At 47.8% G+C, this 27,500-nt stretch overlaps 3 protein-coding genes across 6 annotated transcripts in view; all 3 read left to right on the top strand.

The window, feature by feature from the left end:
• Nucleotides 1-13,386, top strand: part of wdr91 (WD repeat domain 91) — a 27,043-nt gene extending 13,657 nt beyond the window's left edge. For all 3 annotated transcript variants that reach the window (XM_070552515.1, XM_070552514.1, XM_070552516.1), the window contains 12 exons: nucleotides 6,582-6,753; nucleotides 6,951-7,142; nucleotides 8,555-8,733; nucleotides 8,810-8,864; nucleotides 8,939-9,034; nucleotides 9,124-9,218; nucleotides 11,016-11,169; nucleotides 11,239-11,347; nucleotides 11,825-11,937; nucleotides 12,017-12,124; nucleotides 12,217-12,306; nucleotides 13,104-13,386. In XM_070552515.1, the coding sequence (XP_070408616.1) occupies nucleotides 6,582-6,753; nucleotides 6,951-7,142; nucleotides 8,555-8,733; nucleotides 8,810-8,864; nucleotides 8,939-9,034; nucleotides 9,124-9,218; nucleotides 11,016-11,169; nucleotides 11,239-11,347; nucleotides 11,825-11,937; nucleotides 12,017-12,124; nucleotides 12,217-12,306; nucleotides 13,104-13,268 (1,528 nt within the window). In that variant the 3' untranslated portion in view covers nucleotides 13,269-13,386. The remainder of the gene's footprint in view (nucleotides 1-6,581; nucleotides 6,754-6,950; nucleotides 7,143-8,554; nucleotides 8,734-8,809; nucleotides 8,865-8,938; nucleotides 9,035-9,123; nucleotides 9,219-11,015; nucleotides 11,170-11,238; nucleotides 11,348-11,824; nucleotides 11,938-12,016; nucleotides 12,125-12,216; nucleotides 12,307-13,103) is intronic.
• Nucleotides 13,387-17,012: 3,626 nt separating this feature from the next.
• ccdc82 (coiled-coil domain containing 82) lies at nucleotides 17,013-18,308 on the top strand. The gene is made up of 2 exons (XM_070552521.1): nucleotides 17,013-17,768; nucleotides 17,910-18,308. Exons 1-2 carry the CDS (start codon nucleotides 17,241-17,243, stop codon nucleotides 18,072-18,074), a joined length of 693 nt encoding a protein of 230 aa, XP_070408622.1. The 5' UTR covers nucleotides 17,013-17,240; the 3' UTR covers nucleotides 18,075-18,308.
• Nucleotides 18,309-21,121: 2,813 nt separating this feature from the next.
• Nucleotides 21,122-24,716, top strand: thap1 (THAP domain containing, apoptosis associated protein 1). Of its 2 annotated transcripts, none has more exons than XM_070552522.1 (3): nucleotides 21,122-21,307; nucleotides 23,814-24,006; nucleotides 24,126-24,716. In XM_070552522.1, the coding sequence occupies exons 1-3, from the start codon at nucleotides 21,237-21,239 to the stop codon at nucleotides 24,501-24,503; spliced, it is 642 nt and encodes a 213-aa protein (XP_070408623.1). In that variant the 5' UTR covers nucleotides 21,122-21,236; the 3' UTR covers nucleotides 24,504-24,716. The 2 variants fall into 2 exon arrangements, with proteins under 2 accessions (XP_070408623.1, XP_070408624.1); XM_070552523.1 differs by lacking the exon at nucleotides 21,122-21,307 and adding an exon at nucleotides 23,050-23,184.
• Nucleotides 24,717-27,500: the final 2,784 nt, after the last annotated feature.

The following is a 27,500-nucleotide window of genomic DNA, read 5'->3' as shown; positions in this document are numbered from 1 at the left end:
ATGACAGGGTTCGCACTGACCCGATGTTCCCCGTATTTATTCTGACGGAGAAATCTCAAGCCTGCAGATGTGCTGACATTTTAATGGTTACGCACATCGTGGAGGTAGCTACACCAATCAGGAAAAGATTCCCATCATCAGAACATCTGAGATGGACACTGAGCTCGGTGCGTAAGGTGGACGGCGAGCTGAAGATAGATCGGGGGCTTGGAGCGCATCGCAGAACCAGAACCATGCAGGAAGATTCTGTGTTTTCTAAACCCGGTCTCTCAGAGACGTGTCACTTAGAAAATGTTCCTGATTATGAATCTTTGGCTGAATAGCGCTTGTTCCTGTCTCCAACCCTGCGACGCATCCATGAGCCTGTCTGAGGAACAGTCCAGCATCTCGTATCCTCCTCAGCTCAGAAAGCGCCTATAGACACATCTGATTATGCACGAGCAGGTGACCTGTTCAGGTTTACGCAGACAATCTGTACATTTAGAATTGGCTACAGATAAAAAATGAATGCAGTAAAAAAATATACATTGTAATTAAATATTCATTAATTAGTTTACAAGCAGAGAGCCGCATCAGATGGATGAAAGAGCCGCATGCGGCTCCAGAGCCGCGGGTTGCCGACCCCCGGGTTAGGTGGTTGCTGGTTTCTGGGTCGGACCCAGGTTCGAGCTGCCTGCCCAGGGAATGACGGTCGTCTCTCCCTCTCTCTAAGCGCTAGGCTACGTTACGTGAACTGATATTAACGAGTATGAAACAGCTGACAAACGCTCATTATAGTTTATATTAACTGACCAGTACTATTTTAATTGTCAGGTACAATAATCTGCTAAACATTGTGATGTTAGTACACAAGTTTAAGCTAGCTAGCATCGTTCACTCATCCAGACAGCTGCTCCTCCACAGAACCTCCTGACACCACAGCTCAATGTCTCTCCTCTGTCCATCGTCTCTCCCTCTGGAGTGTCTGCTCTCCGGGGCGTGCAGCAGGCTCCGAGCTCTGTGGTTGTGGTCCGCCATAAATATAATTATAAACTTTAAAGAGGAACAGCACACCATCAGAAAACATAACTCCACCCCTCGTGAAGATTTGAAAAATGCTATGAAAGTGGGCGTTGCCAGGAGGCACAGTGTGGGGATTTCCGTCCTGGGAGGGAGGGTGAGTGGGAGGAGACTGTACCAATGAGTGAAATAGTTCCAGCCCCAGCCAATCACAAGTTTAAATGCAGTAGCCGCTGTTCTGCCACAGGGGGCAGCACTGAGACACTTTTAGACCTAGATTCTAGATTTAATCAAGTTTACACAAACATGTCAATAAATGCACAGAAACAGAAAGATTGCATTTGTAGAGACCCAATTATACAGTTTATAAGCAAAAACAAGTTATTTTGGAGTTTAGTTACTCTTTAAAGTAGGGATGTGTATTGGTGAAATTCTGGCAATACAATATGCATCACGATACGGGGGAGACGATACAATATATCACGATATATTGCGATACATTCAGCCAGACAATAGCAGCAATTTTTTTAGACTGAATCTGTTGTAGGTAATTTCAATAAACTGTCCAAACTGATACTTAACATGTTTATCGTGATGTATCTGAAGCATAATAAAGAGATTTACATTTCAATAGTGGAAACAAAACCCACTGCACACTGCTGCCAACTACAAGTCGGCGTTTGAATTGCACCAAAGGAAATGAAAATACACAAATGTTTGCATGTGAATTCTTCCCAAAAGTCGATACACTGCTTTTGAATATCGATATAATATTGCAGGAAACAATATCACGATATATTGCCATATCGATATTTTCTTACATCCCTACTTTAAAGTTTTCTCTGTGTTGGTTAAAATCCATACTTTTCTCTGGATCGAGCTACCAGGACTCCCTCTGCCCGAGTCATGTCTGGTTCGGCAGAAAAAAACACTTTTCTCTCAAAATCGACTCCCAAAAACTAAATAATTTATTTATGTGTAACTTTTTATTTAGAATGAGTTCCTGTCATGTTTCTCTAAATATTTGTTCAAAGGAGGCTCTAACCTGCAGTTTGCCCTTTAAACCCTTCAGTTATCAATAACCTGCAACATGATGTTTTATTTGTTCAATATTAAGAAGCTAATTACATTTTGATTCTAATTTTTTACATGCAATAAAACATAGCAGAAAACGTTACCGTGACAACCCAAGTAAAGAGAAGAAGAGACAAAATTCTCCTTCATGAGTTTAAACCTGCAGGTAATATTCTTATTTGCTCCATCTCACATATTTATTCAAATTATGTATATTTATATTACATTTATTCTGTTTTTGCATCTTTGTCACAATTATCAGACAAATATAACCGAAATAAAAACAGAATAAAGTTGTTACTGATGGAGCTAATCTCCCCAAACCAACCTGGTCCTAGCCCAATCCTGAGAGGATTCTTCTGCTTTCAGACACAAAGGCACTGACTGGGGTCACATGACCTGTGTGGTGTCCTCTAATTTGTGGTATTTTATTAATTTCATGTAGTTTGTGTTTGCAGTTTTGATTTCTAAGCTTTATCCAAAGCTCTTGTTGTTTACTTAACGAGTGTGTGTGTGACGTGCTGTAATAACAAAGTAATAGTTCACTTCAGTCACTAACCCTAACTGCCAAATATGGTCATATACTTCCAGGTAAACACACAGCCGATCCGCCATTTTTTCTTCTCGCTAAGATTTTTGTAGTCCCAATTGTAAGAATGCAGAATGTCTGGTTGTTTTAGCCACACAGCTCAGAACTGTTCCTCGTGTGGTGTGGCCATCAGGCTGCTCCCTCTACCACATCACTAACACCCCCCACCCCCACTGCATCACTATCACCCCCCACCCCCACTGCATCACTATCACCCCCACCCTCTACCACATCACTATCACCCCCCCACCCCCACTGCATCACTATCACCCCCACCCTCTACCACATCACTATCACCCCCCCACCCCCACTGCATCACTATCACCCCCACCCTCTACCACATCACTATCACCGCCACCCCACTGCATCACTATCACCCCCACCCTCTACCACATCACTATCACCCCCCACCCCCACTGCATCACTATCACCCCCACCCTCTACCACATCACTATCACCCCCCACTCCCACTGCATCACTATCACTCCCACCCCCACTGCATCACTATCACCCCCCACCCCCACTGCATCACTATCACCCCCACCCTCTACCACATCACTATCACCCCCCACCCCCACTGCATCACTATCACCCCCCACCCCCACTGCATCACTATCACCCCCACCCTCTACCACATCACTATCACCCCCCACCCCCACTGCATCACTATCACCCCCCACCCCCACTGCATCACTATCACCCCCACCCTCTACCACATCACTATCACCCCCCACCCCCACTGCATCACTATCACCCCCCACCCCCACTGCATCACTATCACCCCCACCCTCTACCACATCACTATCACCTCCCACCCCCACTGCATCACTATCACCCCCACCCCCACTGCATCACTATCACCCCCCACCCCCACTGCATCACTATCACCCCCCACCCCCACTGCATCACTATCACCCCCACCCTCTACCACATCACTATCACCCCCCACCCCCACTGCATCACTATCACCCCCCACCCCCACTGCATCACTATCACCCCCACCCTCTACCACATCACTATCACCCCCCACCCCCACTGCATCACTATCACCCCCACCCTCTACCACATCACTATCACCCCCCACCCCCACTGCATCACTATCACCCCCACCCTCTACCACATCACTATCACCCCCCACCCCCACTGCATCACTATCACCCCCACCCTCTACCACATCACTAACACCCCCCACCCCCACTGCATCACTATCACCCCCCACCCCCACTGCATCACTATCACCCCCCACCCCCACTGCATCACTATCACCCCCACCCTCTACCACATCACTATCACCCCCCACCCCCACTGCATCACTATCACCCCCACCCTCTACCACATCACTAACACCCCCACCCTCTACCACATCACTAACACCCCCCACCCCCACTGCATCACTATCACCCCCACCCTCTACCACACCACTAACACCCCCCACCCCCACTGCATCACTATCACCCCCACCCTCTACCACATCACTAACACCCCCCACCCCCACCCCCACTGCATCACTATCACCCCCCACCCCCACTGCATCACTATCACCCCCCACCCCCACTGCATCACTATCACCCCCACCCTCTACCACATCACTATCACCCCCCACTCCCACTGCATCACTATCACTCCCACCCCCACTGCATCACTATCACCCCCCACCCCCACTGCATCACTATCACCCCCACCCTCTACCACATCACTATCACCCCCCACCCCCACTGCATCACTATCACCCCCCACCCCCACTGCATCACTATCACCCCCCACCCCCACTGCATCACTATCACCCCCACCCTCTACCACATCACTATCACCCCCCACCCCCACTGCATCACTATCACCCCCCACCCCCACTGCATCACTATCACCCCCACCCTCTACCACATCACTATCACCCCCCACCCCCACTGCATCACTATCACCCCCCACCCCCACTGCATCACTATCACCCCCACCCTCTACCACATCACTATCACCTCCCACCCCCACTGCATCACTATCACCCCCACCCCCACTGCATCACTATCACCCCCCACCCCCACTGCATCACTATCACCCCCCACCCCCACTGCATCACTATCACCCCCACCCTCTACCACATCACTATCACCCCCCACCCCCACTGCATCACTATCACCCCCCACCCCCACTGCATCACTATCACCCCCACCCTCTACCACATCACTATCACCCCCCACCCCCACTGCATCACTATCACCCCCACCCTCTACCACATCACTATCACCCCCCACCCCCACTGCATCACTATCACCCCCACCCTCTACCACATCACTATCACCCCCCACCCCCACTGCATCACTATCACCCCCACCCTCTACCACATCACTAACACCCCCCACCCCCACTGCATCACTATCACCCCCCACCCCCACTGCATCACTATCACCCCCACCCTCTACCACATCACTATCACCCCCCACCCCCACTGCATCACTATCACCCCCACCCTCTACCACATCACTAACACCCCCACCCTCTACCACATCACTAACACCCCCCACCCCCACTGCATCACTATCACCCCCACCCTCTACCACATCACTAACACCCCCCACCCCCACTGCATCACTAACACCCCCCACCCCCACTGCATCACTATCACCCCCCACCCCCACTGCATCACTATCACCCCCACCCTCTACCACATCACTAACACCCCCCACCCCCACCCCCACTGCATCACTATCACCCCCCCACGCCCACTGCATCACTATCACCCCCACCCTCTACCACATCACTAACACCCCCCACCCCCACTGCATCACTATCACCCCCACCCTCTACCACATCACTAACACCCCCCACCCCCACTGCATCACTATCACCCCCACCCTCTACCACATCACTAACACCCCCCACCCCCACTGCATCACTATCACCCCCCACCCTCTACCACATCACTATCACCCCCCACCCCCACCCCCACTGCATCACTATCACCCCCACCCTCTACCACATCACTAACACCCCCCACCCCCACCCCCACTGCATCACTATCACCCCCCCACGCCCACTGCATCACTATCACCCCCACCCTCTACCACATCACTATCACCCCCACCCCCACTGCATCACTATCACCCCCACCCTCTACCACATCACTATCACCCCCACCCTCTACCACATCACTATCACCCCCACCCCCACTGCATCACTATCACCCCCACCCTCTACCACATCACCCCCCCCCCCCTGCATCACTATCACCCCCACCCTCTACCACATCACTATCACCCCCCACCCTCTACCACATCACCCCCCCACCCCCACTGCATCACTATCACCCACCCCCACCATTTATCAGATACCTAAATTGTTGCAAGCAAGCAATATTTTGTGTTGGAGTAAGACCTTACCAATGGATGCCCATTAGGGTCAAAAAGCCATGGGCAGTACAAACTTCAGCAGACTAACAAGCACATTAGGGTCCCTTTCGTCGCTGGCAACAAGTGAAGAGGTAAATGTGTAAAACAACAATATTTAAGAATGAATCAGTTTTGTACAAATCAGTAATGCATTTTGTCCTCACGGGCTCCCGTAGAAGGAAACATGGCATCTAATATGGCGTCGCCCAGAGACTTTGACCCGCTCCCACGTATTTATACCTGATTTTTATAGTTATGTGTTATGAAGCCACACATATTTTCTACTGGACATCATTTTGTTCATTTTCAACAACATTGTGGAAATTTCCAGAGATTAATGGTAAAAACTACACGTTGTCTCTTTAAAAACAACCTTATGGACAGAAAATGTGCCTGTTCTGAATCAAGCAACACCATTAAAGGTGGAGTTAGAAAAACATCAGCAGCCTGAACAGAAGAGTCCTGAAGCATTGGTGGCCTCCAGCCTGGACCGGGTCTGGCTCAGGTGGATCTGACCGCTTTCTGCTCCCTCCTAGGGATTTGGTGTCGAGCCAACGAGCCAGCAGCGCCGCCACCACTCCTTCCAGAAACTTCTTCTCCACATTCCTCCCACAAGCCAAACGAACTCCGATTAAACCTGCCCTGGTGAGCTCTGGGTCTTCACCGAGCCAGGCGGCCGTGGGCAGGAAGGACCCAACGGCCAATCAGGTGAGAGCAGGAAGGTCAAGGTCAGCTGTATTTATATGCAGCAGCTGCTGCCCAAAGCGCTTCACACAAGCCAATCATGCACGAATACCACGCTAAAAACAAACGGGTCGTTAAAATGCTGAAATAGTTCTTTTTCTTTATTTAGATAAAATATCACAAAGAAAAAATAATCACAACAATTGTTTTCTTTTTGGCAGCTGATAAAGCCTAAAGAGGCGTCCCAGTCTAAGGAAGGGAAACCACCTTCCAGCCAGGTGTCCACCAGTGAAACCTGTAGCTCCCAGTCTCAGCAGGCTACAAACCAGTCAGTGAACCAGAATAGCCGAAACAAGAGGATCCAGGAACACGAGAAGGAGAGGAAGGAGCTTTTCTCCAAACCTCCACATCAGGTACCTCAGCTCACCTTCCGGGCTCCGGCGTTCAGGTAGAACCACACTCGTGGAACCTTTCACTGCCACAAGAGTGAAACGTTAAGGAATAATAATACAAAAATTGCCTTTTATCGACCAGCCTCGCACATCAAAGCCCTTCTGGCCTTAATAAAGCCTCCTGGTGGAGCATCAGGATTAGTACCTTCATCAGAAATCTGCCAGGTCCAGATTGTACGTCTGCTGCCCCCTGGTGAAGGATCTACAGGTGGAGAGGGCCAAGTTCAGTTTTCTCCTGAGTTTATAAATTTACTCATTATTATATAGTTGCTATGTTAGTATTAGACCAGGAGTGGGCAATCCTGGTCCTCGAGGGCCGCTATCCAGCAGGTTTTAGTTGTTTACCTGCCCCAACACACCTGATTCCTGGATGAATCACCTGTTCAGCAGCTCATCAGGCTCTGCAGCAGCCTGTTAATCACTAATAGATTCATACCAGGTGTGTTTAAGCAGAGAAACAAGTAAAACCTGCTGGACAGCGGCCCTCGAGGACTGGGATTGTCCACCCCTGCATTAGACAGTCATAAGTTATTGTTTTTACTTTATTTCAGACATTAAAGGTGTGGAACCCAGATTTAATGATTATGTCTGATTCTAACGAGTCACTCAGAGTGTTTCATGCAGGCTGAAGATGAAAATAGTCTCCTACACCTGTCTCCTGCATCAGCTTCTGATGAATAGACGGTGAAACTCTAGGAAGGAGTGCTGACGTAGAATGTGCTACTACTAGTTTACCTGTTTAATTATAGATCCACTAGGATAAATACAGTAAAGTTTATCTCTCACCACATAGAATATTTACTAAGAAATCACCATGTAACCTGTGTGTGTGTGTGTGTGTGTGTGTGTGTGTGTGTGTGTGTGTGTGTGTGTGTGTGTGTGTGTGTGTGTGTGTGTGTGTGTGTGTGTGTGTGTGTGTGTGTGTGTGTGTGTGTGCGTGCTCTGTCTTCTCCATCCCCAGTGAGTCGTGGAGGATGGCTGCTTATACTGAGCCAGGATTCTCTGGAGGTTTCTTCCTGTTAAAAGGGAGTTTTCCTCTCCACTGTCGCTGCATGCTTGCTTAGTATGAGGATTGCTGTAAAGACTCTGACACAAGTCCTGTGTACGGCAGACTCGCCTCTGTCAGTGCGCCCCAGGGCAGCTGTGGCTACAATGTAGCTCATCACCACCAGGATGTGAATGTGTGAATGACTGATTGTGTTGTAAAGCGCCTTGGGGGGTTGCAGGACCCTAGAAGGTGCTATGGCTAATAGACCACTGCAGATGTGTTGAACAACCGAGTGAACCGCTCCTTTAAATGTTTAACTTTTTACACGACAGAGCCGCTTTGTCTGACGTCCGTCTGCTTATCTCTGTTTGGTGTGGTTGGTCAGACACCAGAGAAAAAGGTGGAGGTGGGCGATGCAGAGCCCACAGAGACCTCCGGCGACCCCCCCGACTCCTCCAGTAGCAGGAGCTGTGGGGCAGGAGGAGGCCTGTCAGCAGAGCAGCCGTTTATCAAACTGAGTCAGGAGGAGTACGGGGAACATCACTCCGCCATCATGCACTGCAGGTCAGGTCCGCTCTCACAGCTGACCAGCATCGGGAACTCTGAACTTTTCACCTCGTTCTTCTCCTCTGCTCTCCAGGGTGGACTCTTCTGGTCGCCGCGTCGCCAGTCTGGACGTCGACGGAGTCATCAAGGTGCTTGCTATCCCGTTTCTCCTCGGTGTTGTACGAACGCAGCCAGCAGGACTCACTCTCTCCTCTGACTCCAGGTTTGGTCCTTCAACCCCATGATGCAGACCAAAGCCACCATCATGTCCAAGTCTCCGTTACTGTCTCTGGAGTGGGCCACCAAACCGGACCGGCTGGTAGGATCGCCGATGGCTTGTCCGACTGAGACAGTAGCACAAAGCCGCTCTGAATAAAACTCGTCTAACGATGTTTTCTGTTTGGTCAGCTGTTGCTAGGCAGCGGCGTCGGCACCGTCAGGCTCTACGATACCGAAGCCAAGAAGAATCTGTATGAGATGAACATTGATGAGACCCACCCTCGGTAAAAAAGGCCTGTCTGCTGCCAGGAATTTAACTACTAACCTTTAAAATGTTCTAAAGATGCTGACAAGAGCACTCCCTCCTGAATCAGCTGTTTTAATGCTGACTCGGCGTTCCTGCCAACTAATCCAGTCCATGATTCCTGGGCCTCATTTATCAAACGTTCATAGAAACTGTCCCGTATTCCCTCCTCCGACCAGATCTAGAACGTGTGTTTGAACAGTCGAAGACTGATTTATGACACATGCGGAGGTCTCTCGTACGCACGAGCCTCTGCACTCGACTGATGGTTAATCCCACCTGTGCTACCCAGGTGCTCGTGTCCGCTCTGTCACTTACACGCAGGAGCGCCCTCAATTAACCATATTTGGTCTCCTCGTGAGGGATTCCCTGGATTTTTTTTTTCGAGAAGAAATACGAAAAACTTTATTGAAAACAAGTTCGAAACACTGGTTGCAGAAGCGTAAAGCTGGGCGGACACCGCGCCACTTTTTCACTCGTAGCACTCAGCTTCAGCTCTCACTGTACGTCTGGTAGCAACACGTCGGACCTAAAATATGCTAAAAATAGCAGTTTTTACTCAACACGTTAGACTTTTTTGTCTTGTTTTGCCTGTTGTCCTTCGGGAGTGCTGCAGGAGGACACACAGGGATTTATGGGGGTTGGATGAGGAAAACGAAATAAAGAAAATAATTCTGTGTTTTGTGATCAGTTTAATTTGACATGAACACGACAAACACGCTTTCTTGACAATCTGTGAGTAAAAAAACGTGTAGAAACAAAAACGAACAACGTGTGTTATTAGGGAAATAGCGGGCGAGCGGTGTTGATGCAGGATTGCGCATGCGCCGTGAGCGGTTCTGATACTTTTTGGGTCGCAGCTGCTCGCAGCGCCGCTTCAACAGTCGATACCCTCACGAGGGACGAGCGAAATATTAAACACGCCAGAAGTCCGTGCGACCTCACGACTGCTGATCGGTAGCTGGTCACGTGGTGTTAATCGCCTCTCGTAACCCCCTGTACACTACACGACACTCGGCGCAAAACTCGCCCCGATGTCGTGGATTCTCGCACGAGTGGAATATCGGCTCAAAAAAGTGAAAAAGTCGCACAGTGTACGCCCGGCTTAAAACCCAAAGCATCTGAGCTGCTGTTCAGTCTGGTTGTGTGTGAGATCAGGGGGCAGGAGGAGGATCCACGGGGTTCTCGTAGTCGTAAAACAAAACATGAACTGGAATCGGATTTGTGAGGTTTGTCTGTCGTGCCACAGAGTGTCCCAAATCCCAGCATAGCAGAAGGATTTCCTACGCGTTCCCTCCAGAGAGCACGCTCCGTTAAATCCTCCAGTAACACAGATTAGTCATGCCAGATTCCCATCGGTCACATGTGGCGTTTATTGGTTGCAGCACCAGTTACGTGCCGTTTTTCCGCCGACGTAACTTCATGCACTGAGACCTTCAGTACTGCAGTTCCCCTTTCTACCACTAGAGGCTGCTCCTATGCACGCTCACAGCTCTTCTCATCGTTAGAATCGTTCCCACGCACGAAATTCACACAGATCTGTTCGTCAGTACGGTCGATAAACAAGGGCCTGGAATCTTACAGCAGCTCATATGGATTTGGCTCGAGATTTCGTATAATCTGATCTATAATCTGTAATTAGAGATTATGTGGAGCACTGATTTGTGCTAACCCCCCCCTCAGACGAGAATGTGTGTTTATGAAGGTTCCTTCTTCAACAGGAACACTTACAACCAGCAGTTTTCAAATAATCCTGATGAACTTCTTTCTGTCTCAGGATTTTGTCTCTAGCCAGCAGTCCAAGCGGGTCGTCCTTCATCTGCTCCGCTGCGGCTCTCGGTCAATCCGGAAACCTGGAATCAAGTCCCCGACTCCCGATCCCGGTGTCAGGTCAGCTGCTGCTGTGGGACACCAAGACCGTCAAGCAGCAGGTGGCTAAAGTACTGGTTGGGTGATCAGCTGTTTCCTGTTGTTCTGATGTGGGTTCTGGATTGTCTCAGCTGCAGTTCTCATTGGAACCAGAACCAGTAGCCATTAACTGCACGGCTTTCAACCACAACGGGAACCTGCTGGTGACGGGGGCTGCTGACGGAGTCATCCGGCTGTTCGGTTCGTGTTTTTAGGGTTTATGCTTACTTCCTGCTGATGCTCCCGCTGATCAAAGCCGGACGTTGGTTCTGCTCAGCTGCAGCTCTGGTTCTGATTATTTATGTAGCACCAAGTCAGGACATTTTCCTTTTCTAACTTCTTACGCTTTAAAAAATAATTTTTCTTTTGTCTAATTATTTAAAAGTGCTGTAGTGACGCTGTGGAAGGGTCTGCTGCTGAAGAGGTTCAAACTAGAAACTCTTCATCACTCTTCATCGTTGACGTCAGACATGGACCCGGTGTCACTGGGATGAGTCTCAGCCTAATGAGGATATTAAACACAACTTTGATTATAGTAAAGAAAGGCTGATCCCAGAGGAGCAGCTGGTTGCCATGGCGCCGATCATCAGACCGCTGTCCTTCCCTCCTCGTGTATGTTGGGTAAAATCATGTCTGTTTCTGTTTCTGAACATTCCTCGGAACGTCGTCCTGCCGTAGACATGCAGCGCTACGAGAGCGCCATGAGCTGGAGGGCTCACGACGGAGAAGTTTACAGCGTGGAGTTCAGCTACGATGAAAATACAGTTTTCAGCGTCGGGGAGGACGGAAAGGTGAGGCTGGGGGGACGGCCTGTCTCTACGTCCTCGGGTTGTCCGAAAGGACTGGATTTAAGATCAGCTGTTTGTTCAGTTCATCCAGTGGAACATCCACCGGTGCGGGGTGAAGCAGTCGGAGCAGGGCCTACCTCAGGACGCCACCGGGCCCTTCGTCCTGTCGGGATACAGCGGCTACAAACAGGTGAGCTGTTACCATGGTAACGGGACCTCTCGCTCACGTGTGATCAGGATCAAATCAGAGACATGCACCCGTTTGTTTAAACTCTTGTGAAGGTCCAGGTTCCTCGGGGGCGGCTGTTTGCCTTCGACTCTGAAGGACAACACATCCTGACCTGTTCCAGCTCCGGAGGTCTCATCTACAGGGTGGGTGCACCTTCATCATCATCCTCATCGTAGTGTTCCATTGGTTAGTTGATCAGGGGGTGCCCAGTCCTGATCCTCAAGATCCCCTATCCAGCTTGTTTTGTATCTCACCCAGCTGATTCAGTCGACGGCTACTCAGGCTCTGCAGGACACTGCTCATCACCACTGGTTCAAATCCGGTGTGTTGAAACAGGGAAAGGTGTAAGACCTGCTGGACGGGGGGTCGCAGGGACCAGGACTGGGCACCCCGATCAGTTAAATCAGTTTAAAGGTGTATTGTGTTTATTTTTGTCTGTTCTTCATACAAAAGTCATTATTTAGATATTTTTTCATTATAAATAAGTATTTTTAAAGTGTGTGTGTGTTTTTTTTTTCTTTAAAAACTGAAGCGGTGGCTTTAGACGTCCATCAAAGATTCTCCACAACAGTCAGCTGATTGGAATCGGTCAATATTCAGCATGATCAGCTGATGTGATACGCAAAGAAATGATTTCCCTTTAGACTTTGAATGCACCATTACCAAGCAGTAATAGTATCATCTAATATCATCTAATCATCCAATTCCATGAAAAAGGAGGGTTTTATTCCTAGAATAAATCTGAGTAAATCTTACCGTTGCAGGCCTTGTGGAAGTTTTTACTTCCAGAATCTGAATTTCCAAAGTAATCAGAAATTAAAGACAAAAACTTGTTCAATTTTGTACTTTGAGATAAATCGGTATCAGCAGGTCAGATCCGTAGGAATCAGACCCAGAATCGGTGCACCTTGTTAACATTGCTTTGCCTCCTCTCCACCAGCTGACCAATGGCCAGCCGGCTCTGGACCGGGTGCTGTCGCTAGGTGGACACAAAGCGCCAGTGGTGACGGTCGACTGGTGCTCCGCTGTGGACTGTGGTACCTGCCTAACGGCCTCCATGGATGGGAAGATCAAACTGAGCACGCTTCTGGCTCAGAAATCCTGAGTCTCCTTAATGGTGGAACACTGAAGTGTCAAAGGTCACAAAGTTAAAGTTACTGATTCTACGTCCTCACTAATCTGTAAAAAATCAAATCTACATTAAAATCTGATAAAAACTTCAATCTGAGTTGTTTCTGTCTTCAGACTGATTTCCACGTGGAATCAGGTGATCTGCTTCTCTGAACCAGTCCAAGAGCTGGTGGGGAGCTGATCTAAAACAGGGTATCCGCAGGTCCTTAAAAGTCTTAAAAAGTCTTAAATTTGCTTTTCCAAATTTAAGGCCTTAAAAATCCTGAAATACAGTTTCCAAAGGTCTTAAATGGCCAAAGACCCAATAAACAAGACATTTTTATTTCTATAAAATTTTCGTGAATTTCTAGTTAGTGTTCAGCATTTTATGTGTACGATGTTGGCGTAAGCGGAACTGCACACTTTCAGTTGTTTGTGAAAGGGGACTATTTTTAGATGAGCACATTAGCTGGTTAAGCTAGTGGGAGCTTGTACCATGGGGAAATGCAAGTTTAATGGTAACTGGATGGTTAATCCCATGTTCGCGACATGGTTAGCACCGGTTTCAGGCAATAGCTGGAAATTAAAGCTTAAATTAAATTTTAAAAAATAGCTTAAATTTGGTCAAAGTAGCCTTAAAAAAAGGGTCTTAAAAAGTCTTAAATCTGACTCCCTTAAACATGCAGATACCCTGTAAAAACAAAAAGTTTGGGGGAATGGCAGATGTTGGTAGTCTGGCAAAACATCTTCTTTAAGTAAATATACACTGCTCAAAACTAAAGGGAATACTTCAAAAACACAAAGTGACTCTAAGTCCATCTTTTCCACTTTGATGGGCTTGGCTTCAGTGTTCAGTCCTGGGGCCACTCTTCTCAGTTTACCTACTACCCCTGGGAATGATTCTGGCAAAACTTGAGTTACCACCCGTACGCTGATGACTGTCAGGTTTATTTGGCTTTAAATATGTAACTATGAGGATTAGCTACGTTTATTAAAAGATCAGTAAGATGTGATTTCCATATGAATGATCAATTTGATTGGTCTTTGAATATTCGATTTAATAGTACTTTTAGGTTCTTTGACTATTCGGGGAACACACACTTCATATTAATTCCGACAGAGTCAATGATACAGTTTATAAACATGAATTTAATTCTAGTGATTGTACATGACAAAGTATGAATGAAAAGATAACAGATAATTAATGAAATGATAGAATGTTATCTAGATGTTTATGTAGCAAAACCTTATTACGTATCTGAGAGATCTTGAGATGTCTGGGTCATAAAATCAGTTATGTCCAGTAATTGGAAGGTTGCAGGTTCGATCCTAGCTCTGGACAGAGAATTCTGCTGTTGTGTCCATGGGCAAGACACTTAACCCACCTTGCCTGCTTGTGGTGGTCGGAGGGACTGGTGGCGCGGTGGCGCCTGTGCTCGGCAGCCTCACCTCTGTCAGTGCGCCCCAGGGCAGCTGTGGCTACATCGTAGCTCATCACCACCAGTGTGTGTGAATGGATGAATGATACACTTGTAGCGTCATGAAATGTCCTGTTTATGATCTAAAGGTCATTATCTGCTGCATCTGCTCGAGCAGAGACATAAAGTCTTTGACAGCCTGATCTACATGAGATAGTGGCCAAGGTCTTTCTTGCACTCTGCTCATCTGAACTGCTTCACCTCTGTTACAGTGAAGACGAAGAACTATTTTGATAAATACATAATCAACAACTTTGTTATTGCCAATAATAATGTGAGCCCAATGTTCAATCAATCTGTGAAATGACAATGTAAATTACGTGATATAATCCTGTGATCAGTAGAATTTTACAAGTTATTATAATCTTGGACATTTGCACTAGACACTAATGACACGTAATGCTAAAGTCACATGACACATTTCCTTTTGTCCGATCCAATCAGAACCTTTGTTTCTGGCTAGGTGTGGTTATCTGTGGTGTTTGTATATAAACCCTCTTTTGCATGTCAAATTCTGATTCGCCAGTAAACCAAAATATGACAATTATAAAACCTATTCCACGCCACCTTTCCTTGAGTTCAAAGCGTACTATAGAAGTGTCGGACAGGCCTTCCGGACTTCCTCTTCAGCCAAAAGAACCTCGACAAGCTGGATAAAATCTGTTGCAAGTGACACCTGACCGCAACAGTTCCTTCAGAATAAAAGCTGAACCTCACGACCCCTTCAGTGTCTTGGAGACGCCAGTGATAACATGTCGTGACCTGGAAGCATTCCAAGACTAGTTTGGTCGGCACCGCTGCTTTTCTACCAGCTTCGGTACCAAGGAGGGTCCTTGAGGACCTCGGCATTCTGGATCTAACTGAGGCTTCCCCTGGGGTACGTAGACCGACAGATGGCATTTCATGTGTGTTATAAATCTACTAAAGTTTAGAGCGAAACATTCACTCCCACTCAGAACTGACTGCTTCTCCGGATCCGCTGGATCTGAATAACATTCTACACACACACCACCATCATCATCATTCATCACGTCTCACTCCACCTTAGTTCCATCAGTACATAGAGTGTTAAAGTTAGTCTTGTTTAAATGTGTAGAAATAAATTTCATAACTATTATAAACCTGACTCTCATGAGTTAATACGAAGTGTCGCTTAATTCGTCATCGTCTTCCTCCGCTTATCCGGGTCCGGGTTGCGGGGGCAGCATCCCAACTAGGGAGCTCCAGACAGTCCTCTCCCCGGCCTCCTCCACCAGCTCCTCCGGCAGGACCCCAAGGCGTTCCCGGACCAGATTGGAGATGTAACCTCTCCAACGTGTCCTGGGTCGACCCGGGGGCCTCCTGCCGGCAGGACATGCCCGAAACACCTCCCCAGGGAGGCGTCCAGGAGGCATCCTGACCAGATGCCCAAACCACCTCAACTGGCTCCTTTCCATCCAGAGGAGCAGCGGTTCTACTCCGAGTCCCTCCCGAATGTCCGAGCTCCTCACCCTCTCTCTAAGGCTGAGCCCGGCCACCCTACGGAGGAAACTCATTTTGGCCGCTTGTATACGCGATCTCGTTCTTTCGGTTGTTACCCAAAGCTCATGACCATAGGTGAGGATTGGGACGTAGATCAACCGGTAGATCGAGAGCCTGGCTTTCTGGCTCAGCTCCCTCTTCACTACGACAGATCAGCTCAGCGTCCGCATCACTGCAGACGCCGAACCAATCCGCCTGTCGATCTCCCGATCCCTCCTACCCTCACTCGTGAGCAAGACCCCGAGATACTTAAACTCCTCCACTTGAGGTAGGACCTCTCCCCCGACCCAGAGTTGGCAAGCCACCCTTTTAATTATTTTATCAAATTTTTGTCTTATTTTTATTCATTCTACTGCGTTCTAGTTTTCTTTGTTTTTTTATGTGCTGTATCAAGCACCTTCGACTCCCATAGAGGCCTGTGGAAGGTGCTTTATAAATAAAGCCTTGGTTGATTGATTTACAAAAAAATTCTAGTTGTTTCTTGTCCTGACGAAAGCCAGTGCGGCTGAAACTAGTCGACATGATTTTTATTCGATTAGTCGTGGAACAATAAAGGCTTCTCAGCCATTTTCATCCTCCTGGGTGCCACAACCCTTGAGCTACACCACAGCCATGCACGCAACTGCAGTTTCCATCTGCGCCTCCAGGGGGCGCAGGTCAATCTCAGCAACACAATCCAACTGCGAAGAAGAAGTAAAGCGCTACAACAACAACACAGCAGCGGAAGCATTATTAGCTTACATATGCTAAACAACTGATTATTGATCAAACATATCCGGTGTAACGAAAACAAACGGAGCTATTAGAACAACAAACGTGAACATATTTGATCCCGGATGTTATTTTAGCGCCATGTAGGCCGCTTCGTTACAGGAATCAGCGGTTATTGTGATGCGTAGACGGTAGCACGTCTTCATTTAGCGGCGCGTTTTCTTTAATGTGTCTGGTCTCCGGTACCGGGAGCAAATATGGAGAGTTTATACAAACGGAAAATGTTCGCCTCGATGCGGAAAACCAAGGTGGCGGCGAACAAGAAGCGTCAGATCGGCCTTCCCGCCTCCATCCTGGACGACAGCGACGAAGGCTCCTTCTCCTCCTCCACCTCCGGGTCCCAGTCAGACTTCCAGAGCTCCCCGGAGGAGGACAGCGATCAGGGGGACCGGGATTGGAGCGAGTCCGGGGCCACGTCCAGTGACGACAGCCGCTCTGTGACCCGTCGGAAGCGCTCCTTCCTGGGGGGAGACGACAGCTCCTCGTCCTCCAGCCGTGGAGGGAAGGAAGAGGAGGACGACCGGAGTCAGCCCAAGAGGATGGTCCAGCCCAGGAAGAGGAGCCGGCTACAGCGGCAGGACGAGTCGGACTCGGAGCAGACGGAGGAGAAACGGAAGGAGGAGGCCGAGAAGGCGAAGAGGAGGCAGAGACACAACAAGCTGCTGGCGCTGTCCCGGAGGATGAAGGCCCGGGTCCCCAACCGGAGGAGAAGCCGCCTTAAGCAGGTATGGAACCGAAGCAACCCCCGTTACCACCCTCTCTCATAGCAGCCAGACTCCTGGGAGGTGGTCAGGTGTTCAGAAGTTCTCCAAAGACCCGGATGTTTGACTCCAAACTGCAGAATAAAGAGATGTTTCTGTTTTTAGGGCTCGGAGGACGAGGAGGAGTCTAAAGAGGGTGGTGAAGGGAACGGAGAAGAAAACAACAACAAGGAGGCGACGGGAGGAGACGAAGGCGAGAAGGAGGAGAGAGCTGTAGAGGAGCACGGTGATGAGGAAAAGCAGCAGGAGGAGGAGGAGGAGGAGCAGTAGATGTTCACCGTGCTTCAGATCAAACGTCTGAATGCAACTAAAACTGAAACCATCTGAAGAAGAACCAGAACTGATTCTTTGTACAGTTTTTCTCTTCTGTTTTGAGGCGGGGTTTACAGGTGGTAACCGTAGCAACGTAAAGATGGATCCTTGAATCTGGTGATCGGCTTATGGTACTTCTCTGCACCTTGTCTGTTTAGCTTTAAATCACTTTCTGGACCCGCTCGGGTCAGCGTTCACTCAACGACCTTTTCTGGAGCTACGCATCAACTCTAAAGCAGAGCGCAGAGTTTGTGCTCGATGTTCAGCTTCTCATTTCATCCTCCTGACTCGTAGATCTGAACAGAACCTTCCGGGTTCTGCTGTGTGCACAGACACTGACAGCATTTATTCATGAACTCGTGTTTTCTTCTAACAAGGGAAGAACTCATGTTTGGTCACGTTTGGAATCGTCCAGCAGAACCGGAACCCTCCGACCGGGTCGAGACTTTGGTTTTTGCGACCCAGAGGTGTCAAAGGGGAGCGGTGGCATTTTAGGGCAACACCGAGGAGGAAGAGGCTCTTCCTCATTTGTTGCTTTTTCTTTTTGGCCCTAAAATGTTGCCGTAAAGGAAGGGATGTTTTAATTGTTTAAACACCAAAAATGAGATTTATCATGTTTACGATCAGAATGGTTACAGCAACGAGGAGCAGCTTTGGGTTTGCTGGGATGAACCTAAAGGATGATTGTCTCTGATTCCTGTGTTTTCGGTCATCGGCCCTGGTAATAAAGTCATCTTCAGTCATCACTTTACTCTGAAGCTGCAGTTTTATCGCCTTCAGCTTCAGTCAGACGCTTGTTCGAATGCGGCGAAATGATTCTGACATGCCTGAGTTCTTCTGTTCAGCAGCTTTGACCATTAAAAGAAACCATGTTCTGTTCTCACTGAATTAAACCTGCGTTTATTCCTCACGGCTCATAAATCTCATTTTCTCAGATCAAACTTCTTTGTTTTCTGGACAAGAAAAATCATAAACCGGTTGAAATGTGTGCAGGTCTGAGGAAAGACAGCCAAACGGTTTGGTTGAGTGGCTTTCGTGAGCGCTCGGCGTGCAAAGCTCAGCAAGAGACGAGTCAGACCTGCTGTGGAAGCTCTGCAGGAACCTTCAGGTCGGTCTGAGGGCTCAGAAGACTTCTACCTATTTTTAAATATATTTTTTGCTTTTGTTTTTTTTTCACATTTTCTGACCATTTTCTCTCGTTTCTTAATATAAATGTTCTAATTTAGGCTGTAAAACAAGACTCATGGAGATCAACTTTAAACATCCATATGCATAAATAATGAGCTACAGACAGATTTGAAGCACGTTTAATAAGTTATTGAATATTTTTTTTACTTAAAAACTTATTTCATTGTTCAGATTTACTCTAAGTTTTATTAGATTTGAAACTTTCGTAATCCGGCGTGATTTAGGTGAACACTACAATAGTAATAATAGAGGAAAACACAATTCAGAATGGAGTATACGAGTAGGCAATAAAGAAAAAAGCAGAATTTGGGTAAAAATAAATAAATGCATTTGAAGCAGATTTATTGTCTTGTGTTTGGAGCAGAGATTAGATTATTTAATTAGAACGGGGCTAGCTCTGGTGTCCAGGGATGGTTGTGTCCTCTGCGCAGTAGTACCTGGTAGTGATGTGTCGGTCGCGAACGAACCGGCTCTAAGAGCCGACTCTTTGAAGTGAACGATGGGAGCCCTCCCCCTCCCCCCCTGCCTTGGTGAAAGCTGCAGGTGATTGGTCAACATGTGTAACTGCGTGTCCAGACTGTCCACACACAGAGCAGTAGGGGCGGAGAAGAGGGAGGATCAGACTCAGACACACAGCAGAGCACATGCGGGCGGAGGGAGGCGAGCGGGAATGAGGAGGAGGAAAAAGGCAGAGAGAGGAGAGTGCGACGAAGACGGTGAGAAAATTAGCGCCAGCAGTCGGAAAGTGGAGATTTCTTAAAGTGTTCAGTTATTAAATCCATAGAAATGATAAATATTTGATACACAGCATTTTTTTACATTAGTAAATCATTTTACAAATAGTTTTGCATTATTTTGGTTATAAATGTATTCTGCGCAAAAGAAAATCTGAGGAGCCACTTGGGAGCCGAAAGAGCCGGCTCTTTTTGGTGAGCTGAGCCATTCCCATCACTAGTACCAGGACCAGAGTGAATAGGGTGTGTGTGTGTGTGTGTGTGTGTGTGTGTGTGTGTGTAAGCATGAGGGATGCATGTACGTCAGGTGGGGTCTTGGACTCCTCTCCTCTGCTGAGACATCTTGAGGTGTTACGACATCTTCGCGTACCCTCCTGCCACTTGTTCTACCGGTGGGCGGTGCCTCGGTCTGCCTGCATATCTAAATGCACTATGAATTATTATGGTATGCTTCCCAGCATAAGCAGTTACTGTTATATATCCTCATGCTGTTGGAGCAGCGATGTTTTGTCTTGTTGTATTTTTGTGTGTCTCCTTTTCACGCTCTCTCTCTCTCTCTCTCTCTCTCTCTCTCTCTCTCTCTCTCTCTCTCTCTCTCTCTCTCTCTCCAGAAGCTGATTCTTCTTCATCATTTATTATTTATATAATTCATCCTCCCTCACCTCTTCCTTCACTCTCCCCCTTTCTCTCACAGCTGTCTCTGTGTCCGAAAGTGTTGCTAATAAAGTTTTGGTGTCAGCAGTGGCTACGGCAGAAGCTGTGAGCTCCACCTGAGAGAATAAAGCTGCAAGGCTCGTCTTCAGCAGTCAGACATCAGTTCTGGTTGCTTCACAGCCGGACAGGACACGGTAAAAAGACAACAAAAGGATATTTGTATGAAATCAAGTGATAGTTATTAAAAGCATTCAAAGAAAAGATGTTTTTTGTCCAACTGCTCTTCTGTGACTATTTTATTTTATCCTTTACTTATTTTATTTTTATTTTTTTTATCTGCAACGATTTATAATAAAAAAAATTCTAACAAGTTTCGCTTCACACACTAAAATGACAGTTACCAGGAAGAGAGGCCAATCAGGGGGCAGAACGCGGGTCAGGTGACCCTGTCTCCGCCGCCATGTTTGTTATTGGCAGTGAAGCCTGATCGGACTGACGGCAACGAGGTTTGGCGGAGGTTCGGTTCGTTTTCTGGGATGAAACAATGGTCCAGACGTGCTCAGCCTATGGCTGTAAGAACCGGTACCACAAAGACAAAGATGTCTCCTTCCACAAGTAAGTTCGGCTCCGGTGTTTCTGCGCCGACTCTCGTTAGCCCGCCCGAGCTTCGGTCCGGTCTCAGAAACAGCCTCGTTCAGTCACAGCAGTCTATTCATTCATGTTTTCGTGCTGAATGAAGCAGAAGTCCGAGCAGCGGCCTCACAGAGGAACCACCTGTTCAACAGGTGTCCAGGTGTTGTAGTCCCATTAGTCTGACATGTTGGAGCAAAACCAGAGCAGCTAGTGGTTAGGACCAGTTTATTCTACAAACACAGAAACACCTCCAGTTGTCCAGACTGGTGGAGCATAAAACCAGGTGTGGCGAGGCCTCAGGCTAGATGTGGAGGGGCATCAGAGCAGGTGTGGAGCAGCAGCAGCCAAGTGAGGAGGAGCATAAAACCAGGTGTGGAGAGAACTCAGGCCAGGTGTGGAGGAGCGTCGGCGCAGGTGTGTTTCACACTTCCTGGTGTTTAGATAAACATTCAGTACTTCAGTAAAGTTGCTGTAATTAATGCGGCGTCATCGGGTCACGTGGAGAAACTCAGGTTTTTATTAAAAGTCGTTTATTTTATCGCTGGAATCATTTTGGATTTTTTCACTAAAATCTTCATCATTCTGCTTTCTCACAGATCAGCTACAGAGGCTGGTTCTGGCTCGGGTTCTGGTTCCTCCAGAACTCATCAGTCACTTTGTCTGAGTTGACGTTTGTTCATTTTCATCACCACCACCGTGCTTTGCTCTGATGGAGTGAGAACATGTCCTCCTTCCGGTGGAGGTCATGACCTCCATGCTAATCATCTCTGGCTGTAGAGACGGTCTGGATTTGTCCTCAGAACCAGAACCAGACCAAAGCTCCGTCATCCTCTCCTGATCTAGAGCAGACTGGACTCACAGGATGGGTCCTTTTTAGTCCACTGGACCTGGTTTCTTTTCTCAGCCTCTGATGGTTTGGGTTCCTGACGGTTCTTGAAGACGTTTCGGATCTTCTCGTGTTTCTACCTGCAGCCGTCGGTTTTACTGAGCCCAGTTGTGTTTAGAAGTAGAAGTGATGAGGTAGTTCTGTTTCACCTGTCTTCAGTGTTGGGAGTAACGACGTTTAAATATAACGGCGTTGCTAACGGCGTTCTTTTTTAGGTAACGGAATAATTTAATTGATTACTTTTCCCACTGCTGCAACGCCGTTACCGTTACCACGTGCTTGTCGAACGTTGAGCAGCAGCGTGAGGCTTTCTGACCGCCACACTTCAGCTGCAGCCAGGGAGAGAGAGGTGTCGGTAACGCACTTACAAACACGATGGTGATTGGCCGGGTGGGCGGAGACCCTCACGGTCTCAGTCGCTGCATTCTGTAGACACAACAGAGCAGTGATGGGAATAACGCCGTTTAAAATAACCGCGTTAATAAAAAAAAAGTGTTCCTGTAACGAGCAAACTAATTAATTACCGTCTTCTTTTATCAAAACGTCATTTCTGTTACTGATAAGGAAATGCGTGCGTTAAGCAGCGCGGTGTGTTGAAGCTGTCATCAGCTGATCAGGAGCTAAAGAGGTAGATGTTTTCATCCAAGAGCATCACGGACCGTGAAGAACGAGGAAGACGTGATGAATGATTCGCTGCTGCAGTAGCGAATCTGTGGGTCTGCAGCCGTGCTCTTAGCGTGACAGCGGGACGTCCCGAAGGTCCGCTCACCTGTTCACCTCTCAGACGTCCTGATCTTCTACCTTCCTAGATCATCCAGCTGTAACCTGTTTCTGATCATGTCTTTAGTCCCGCTGTAACACTGATGCATCAGTCTCAGACGTCATGGAGCTCAGGTGTTATCAGAACTACCTGTGTGTGTTTACCACCCAGCTTCAGCTCTTCTGTGGTTGGGTCTGACCCAAGTTAGTAAATGTAAGTCCTCCATCAGGCTTGTGCCTCTTCTAGTGTCATTTTAAAGGATTTTATTTATTTATTTAACCGTTACTAGATTACCTGCAACAGAAATGCTACTAAAAACACACAATTATGTGAAGCTGGAAAAATTAAAATACCGTAGAAAATTACATTTATTTCTGTAATTTAACTAGACTGAGAGACCATTTAAAGGCTCGGGAACCTTTACAGGTGTTTCTATTTGCAATTTTAAATGTTAGCTGATTGGGTTTTTGTTAAATATCACACAGAGACCTTTTAATAGTCTAGATAAGTGTAATGTTCCTATTAGTAGTTCCTCCTGTTAAGTGCTTATTTATTTAAATTATTCAGGTTTTATTATGTTCCAGTCATTAGTCATTTATATTTCACTATTATAGTAATTCTTGCATTCTTTAATGAAAAAAGTAACTAAGTAGTTATTTTTCTTGGTAATTAGTTACTTTTATAATCTTGTAACTGAGTTACTTTTTTTGACAAAGTAATCAGTAACTATAACTAATTGCTTTTTAAAGTAACGTTCCCAACACTGCCTGTCTTCATCTGAATGACGTTCCTGTGAGGACTTCACTTCCCCAGCTGTTGTACCATTTGACGTGTTTTCCCAGGTTTCCTTTGGCCCGTCCAGATGTTTGTGGGAAATGGGTCGCTGCCATGAGGAGGAACAACTTCAAACCCACCAAGTACAGCAACATCTGCTCCCAGCATTTCACCAAAGACTGCTTCAAGAGGGAGTGCAACAACCGGGTTCTCAAGGAGAACGCCGTCCCGTCGCTGTTCACCTTTACCCTCAGCATGAAGGTCAGAGTCCCAGTGTGGTTCTGGTTCTGGATGTGAATGTTTTGGGCCCTGAAGGCTTTAACCCTGAGACTCTGAAGTGTGGTTTAAAATCCCAAATCTGTCTGGTTTCTGTCCTGCAGGCCGAATCTTTGGAAGACCCGTTTCCCCCAGAGATCCACTTACCTCTCTCTCTGCCTCTGACCTCTGACCCGACCCTGGAGGAAGAGGAGGAGCCTGACAGGAGCGCCGCCGATGCCCAAAGCGACACAGCGGTGGTCTCCTGCGATCACAACTACACGGCGGAGGACTCGGCGCAGCAGAAGAAGCGCATTGAGCAGCTGGAGGAGCAGGTGGAGCTGCTGAGGAAGAAGCTGAAGACCACGCAGCAGAAGTGTCGTCGTCAAGAGCGACAGCTGAAGCGGCTGCGGGCGGCCTGCCAGGCGCCCAGAGCGAGCCGAGAGCCGGCGCTGACGCTCGGATACGTGGCTTTACCTAAACACGCTAACCACTCGGAGTAACTCTGAGATTAGCTCACCGGACCTGGATATCCATCTGGTTTGTAAACGGGTCGGATTCTGGAATCCCGTTAGTTTGGGACTTCCTGCTGGAGGATCTCATCTGTGGTCCTCCTAGCTTCATCCAGCTCCTCCTGCTTAGGAAGTTCTGGGCCAGGATGAACATCAGCACCTCCAAGTCCAAGGATCCCACCCGGAAAACGGGCCTGTTCTCAACTCTGGGTCAGGGTGGAGATCCCGCCTGTAGAGGAGGAGTTTTCCGTGTTTTGGTGCCGTTCTGGTGAAGAAAAGCGTGTCCATTCGATCTTCTGCCTCTGAGGCCCGGTCCTGGATGAGAGGAGATCCTAGTGATCATGTCTGTGGTCGATTGAACTGATTACGTGTGACCTGGTGTTGGTTCTGATGGTGGACCGGACTGTCTCTCCTCGGGCTGAACCACTGAACCAGCTTGTTCTGGGTTTGAAATGGACCTAAAGGGTAAATCTTCCTGGCACTCGCGGAGTACAGACGCTTCCCTCTTTCGCTCCCTTATCTTTTTTCCCCAAGGCTCTTAGTCCTGTCTGCCCACAGAGCGCTTCTCTGCATTTCTTCTGAAAAACTATTTTTACTAACCATGGATTTGATAAACTGGTCATTCAAAGCAATCGATAAGATTTTTTCAACAATGAGAACGGAGCAGGGGGCTCCCACATGTCCACAGGGGGCACACCCGGTGGGATATATGCTGGATTCCTGGAGGGAATGGAAGATCATCTGCCTCAGCCAGCTGTCCATTGAGGACATCAAAGACGTGTGGATATTTTGCCTGATGATCACTGGATTTCTCCTGATTGGAGTGGGAGGATTTCTGGTTTTCTGGAAATTTGGGAAGACAGGAGCGATTGGAGGGCGACCCGCACCCACGGAAAGCACCGTCCGTGTGGAGACTTTTCAGACTGGGACGTTACTCGAGGTGAATCGTAAGCTGGACAATGTTCTAGCTGCGATACCGGTGTTAGTGCGCAAAATGGATGTCATCTCGGAGAGGGTCACCGGACGGTATGGACAAGTTTAAAACCCAAATTGGCTTCACTGAAGGACTGGAATGATCAGTTTAAAGACTGAAGGCAGAGAGGAAAATTATCTCAGCCTGACCCAAACAAAGTCTTGTTTTCTGAATCTGACGCCCTGGTAGCCTTGAGCGGCTAGCAAATAAAACCCCCACGAAGGAATGCAGACAGGTGCTGTGAAAACCCGTCCCCCCCCGCCTTCGGATTGGTGGACTTCAGCCTGGCGAGGTCCTCAACTGTAGGAGTCAATGTACTCTTTGCTTCTCCCAAGATCTCCCTCCCACCTGTGACTGTACAGTAGATGAGCGCCGTAGATGGCTGCTCTCGCTGGGGGAAACAGGATCCCAGCCCCCCCACCCCTGCCTTCCTGTTGGAGTCTCATATCATGTTGTGTTGTCTGAAGTCTGTTGCATATCTGTGTGAGGTGTTTTTTTGCAGAGCAAAGCTGCCCTCCTGGTGGAGGGTAACTGAAGTGCCATTTTTTCCCTCCACCTGAACCAATCCTCATGTAGCCCTCTGATCTCTATTAAGGTAGCGCGACTCAGGGTTGCGAATGACCACAGTCACCAATTCTTGTCATGTGTCTTTGCCTGTATGTATGTCTGTTCTCTGAATTGTGTGTACTGAAACTAATTTCCCTCTGGGATCAATAAAGTATTGATTGACAGACTGATTGATTGATTGATTGATTGATTGATTGATTGATTGATTGACTGACCCGTCTCTGGTTCTGGGACCCGCACGTTGTCCCTCCAGGAGAATTCGGGTTGTTTTAATCCTTAATCAAGTTTTAATGAATGAAAATTTAAAAACTCAGTTTAACTCGTTTGTTTGTGTGTGTGCGTGTGCATGTGTGTATGTGTGTGCGTGTGTGTTTGTATGTTTGTGTGTGTGTTTGTATGTTTGTGTGCGTGTGTGTGTGTGCATGTGTGTGTGTGTGTGTGTGCATGCTTGTGTGTCAGCAAAAGACGTTTGGACCAAGAGTTTTGCACCATCTTGTTTCCTCTGGCATCGCGGGCTTCCGGTTCCGGCAGCATTAGGGGAGGGGTGAGTCTTCCGTGTCCGTGTTTGCCTTCGACTGATTCTTTGCACGTGACGTCACGTCACTCATTTTCCGTGATGGTATGCGAAAACTCCAGTGAAACTAGTCAAAACAAGCCAGTTTGTTTCCTTTAATCTCTTTAATCTAGTTGATTCCACAGTGAAATGGTAGCAGCTAGCTGCGCGGTTGGCTCGGCTCGTTGTTTTGAGTAACTTTGATGGAGACGGAGGACGGAGACGAACTGCAGCGAATCAAACGGACTAGCAACCCTCTTCGGATCTGCAGCGAACGTGTTTTTTTACTGGGTAAGGTTAATGTAATTTCATGAGGAAGACAGGGATAAATGTAACGTGTTTATACTACAAGGTGTTTCACCATGGAGGGCGCGCAGCAGAAATATTTACACTTATATTGCTCCACTGAACGGTTAGGTGTGCTAAATGACGTTATTTATTTGGTACGAGCGTCGGTGTTGAGCGAGATCTCGTCTCATGGCGGTGTGAGAGCAGCAGCTGAACCCGGTGACTCCACCAGCAACAACAACCAGCAGGGATCCGGACCTTTTTACAAGTCAGCTTCGGTGCTGAGTGAAACGTTTATAACATACTGTTATAAATCCAGAGGATTTGTTTATTTTGGCGAACAGCCACAGAGAGATAAGCTAAGGTTGTGAGCTAGCTAACACACTCAAAGCCCCGCCTAGGTGCGCTACTTCTGACACTCGAACTGGGTTGAAATAGTTGAAGGAATGTTAAAGATCGCAAAAATAATTTCAGGCTTTACTTTTGCCTTTGTGTAGTTCTGGTGTTGCTCACTGTTTACATGCTTTGCCACCCTATAGAGCTCCGGGAGTTGACGTCACTTCTCCCAGCATGCAACAGTTCAAATCGAAACAACACCATTTTGGCA

This window comes from Nothobranchius furzeri, chromosome 6 (genome assembly GCF_043380555.1).
Source record: "Nothobranchius furzeri strain GRZ-AD chromosome 6, NfurGRZ-RIMD1, whole genome shotgun sequence".
Classification (NCBI taxonomy): Eukaryota; Metazoa; Chordata; class Actinopteri; order Cyprinodontiformes; family Nothobranchiidae; genus Nothobranchius; species Nothobranchius furzeri.
The sequence above is the reverse complement of the archived record's forward strand: the minus strand, read 5'-3'. Positions and strand labels throughout refer to the sequence as shown.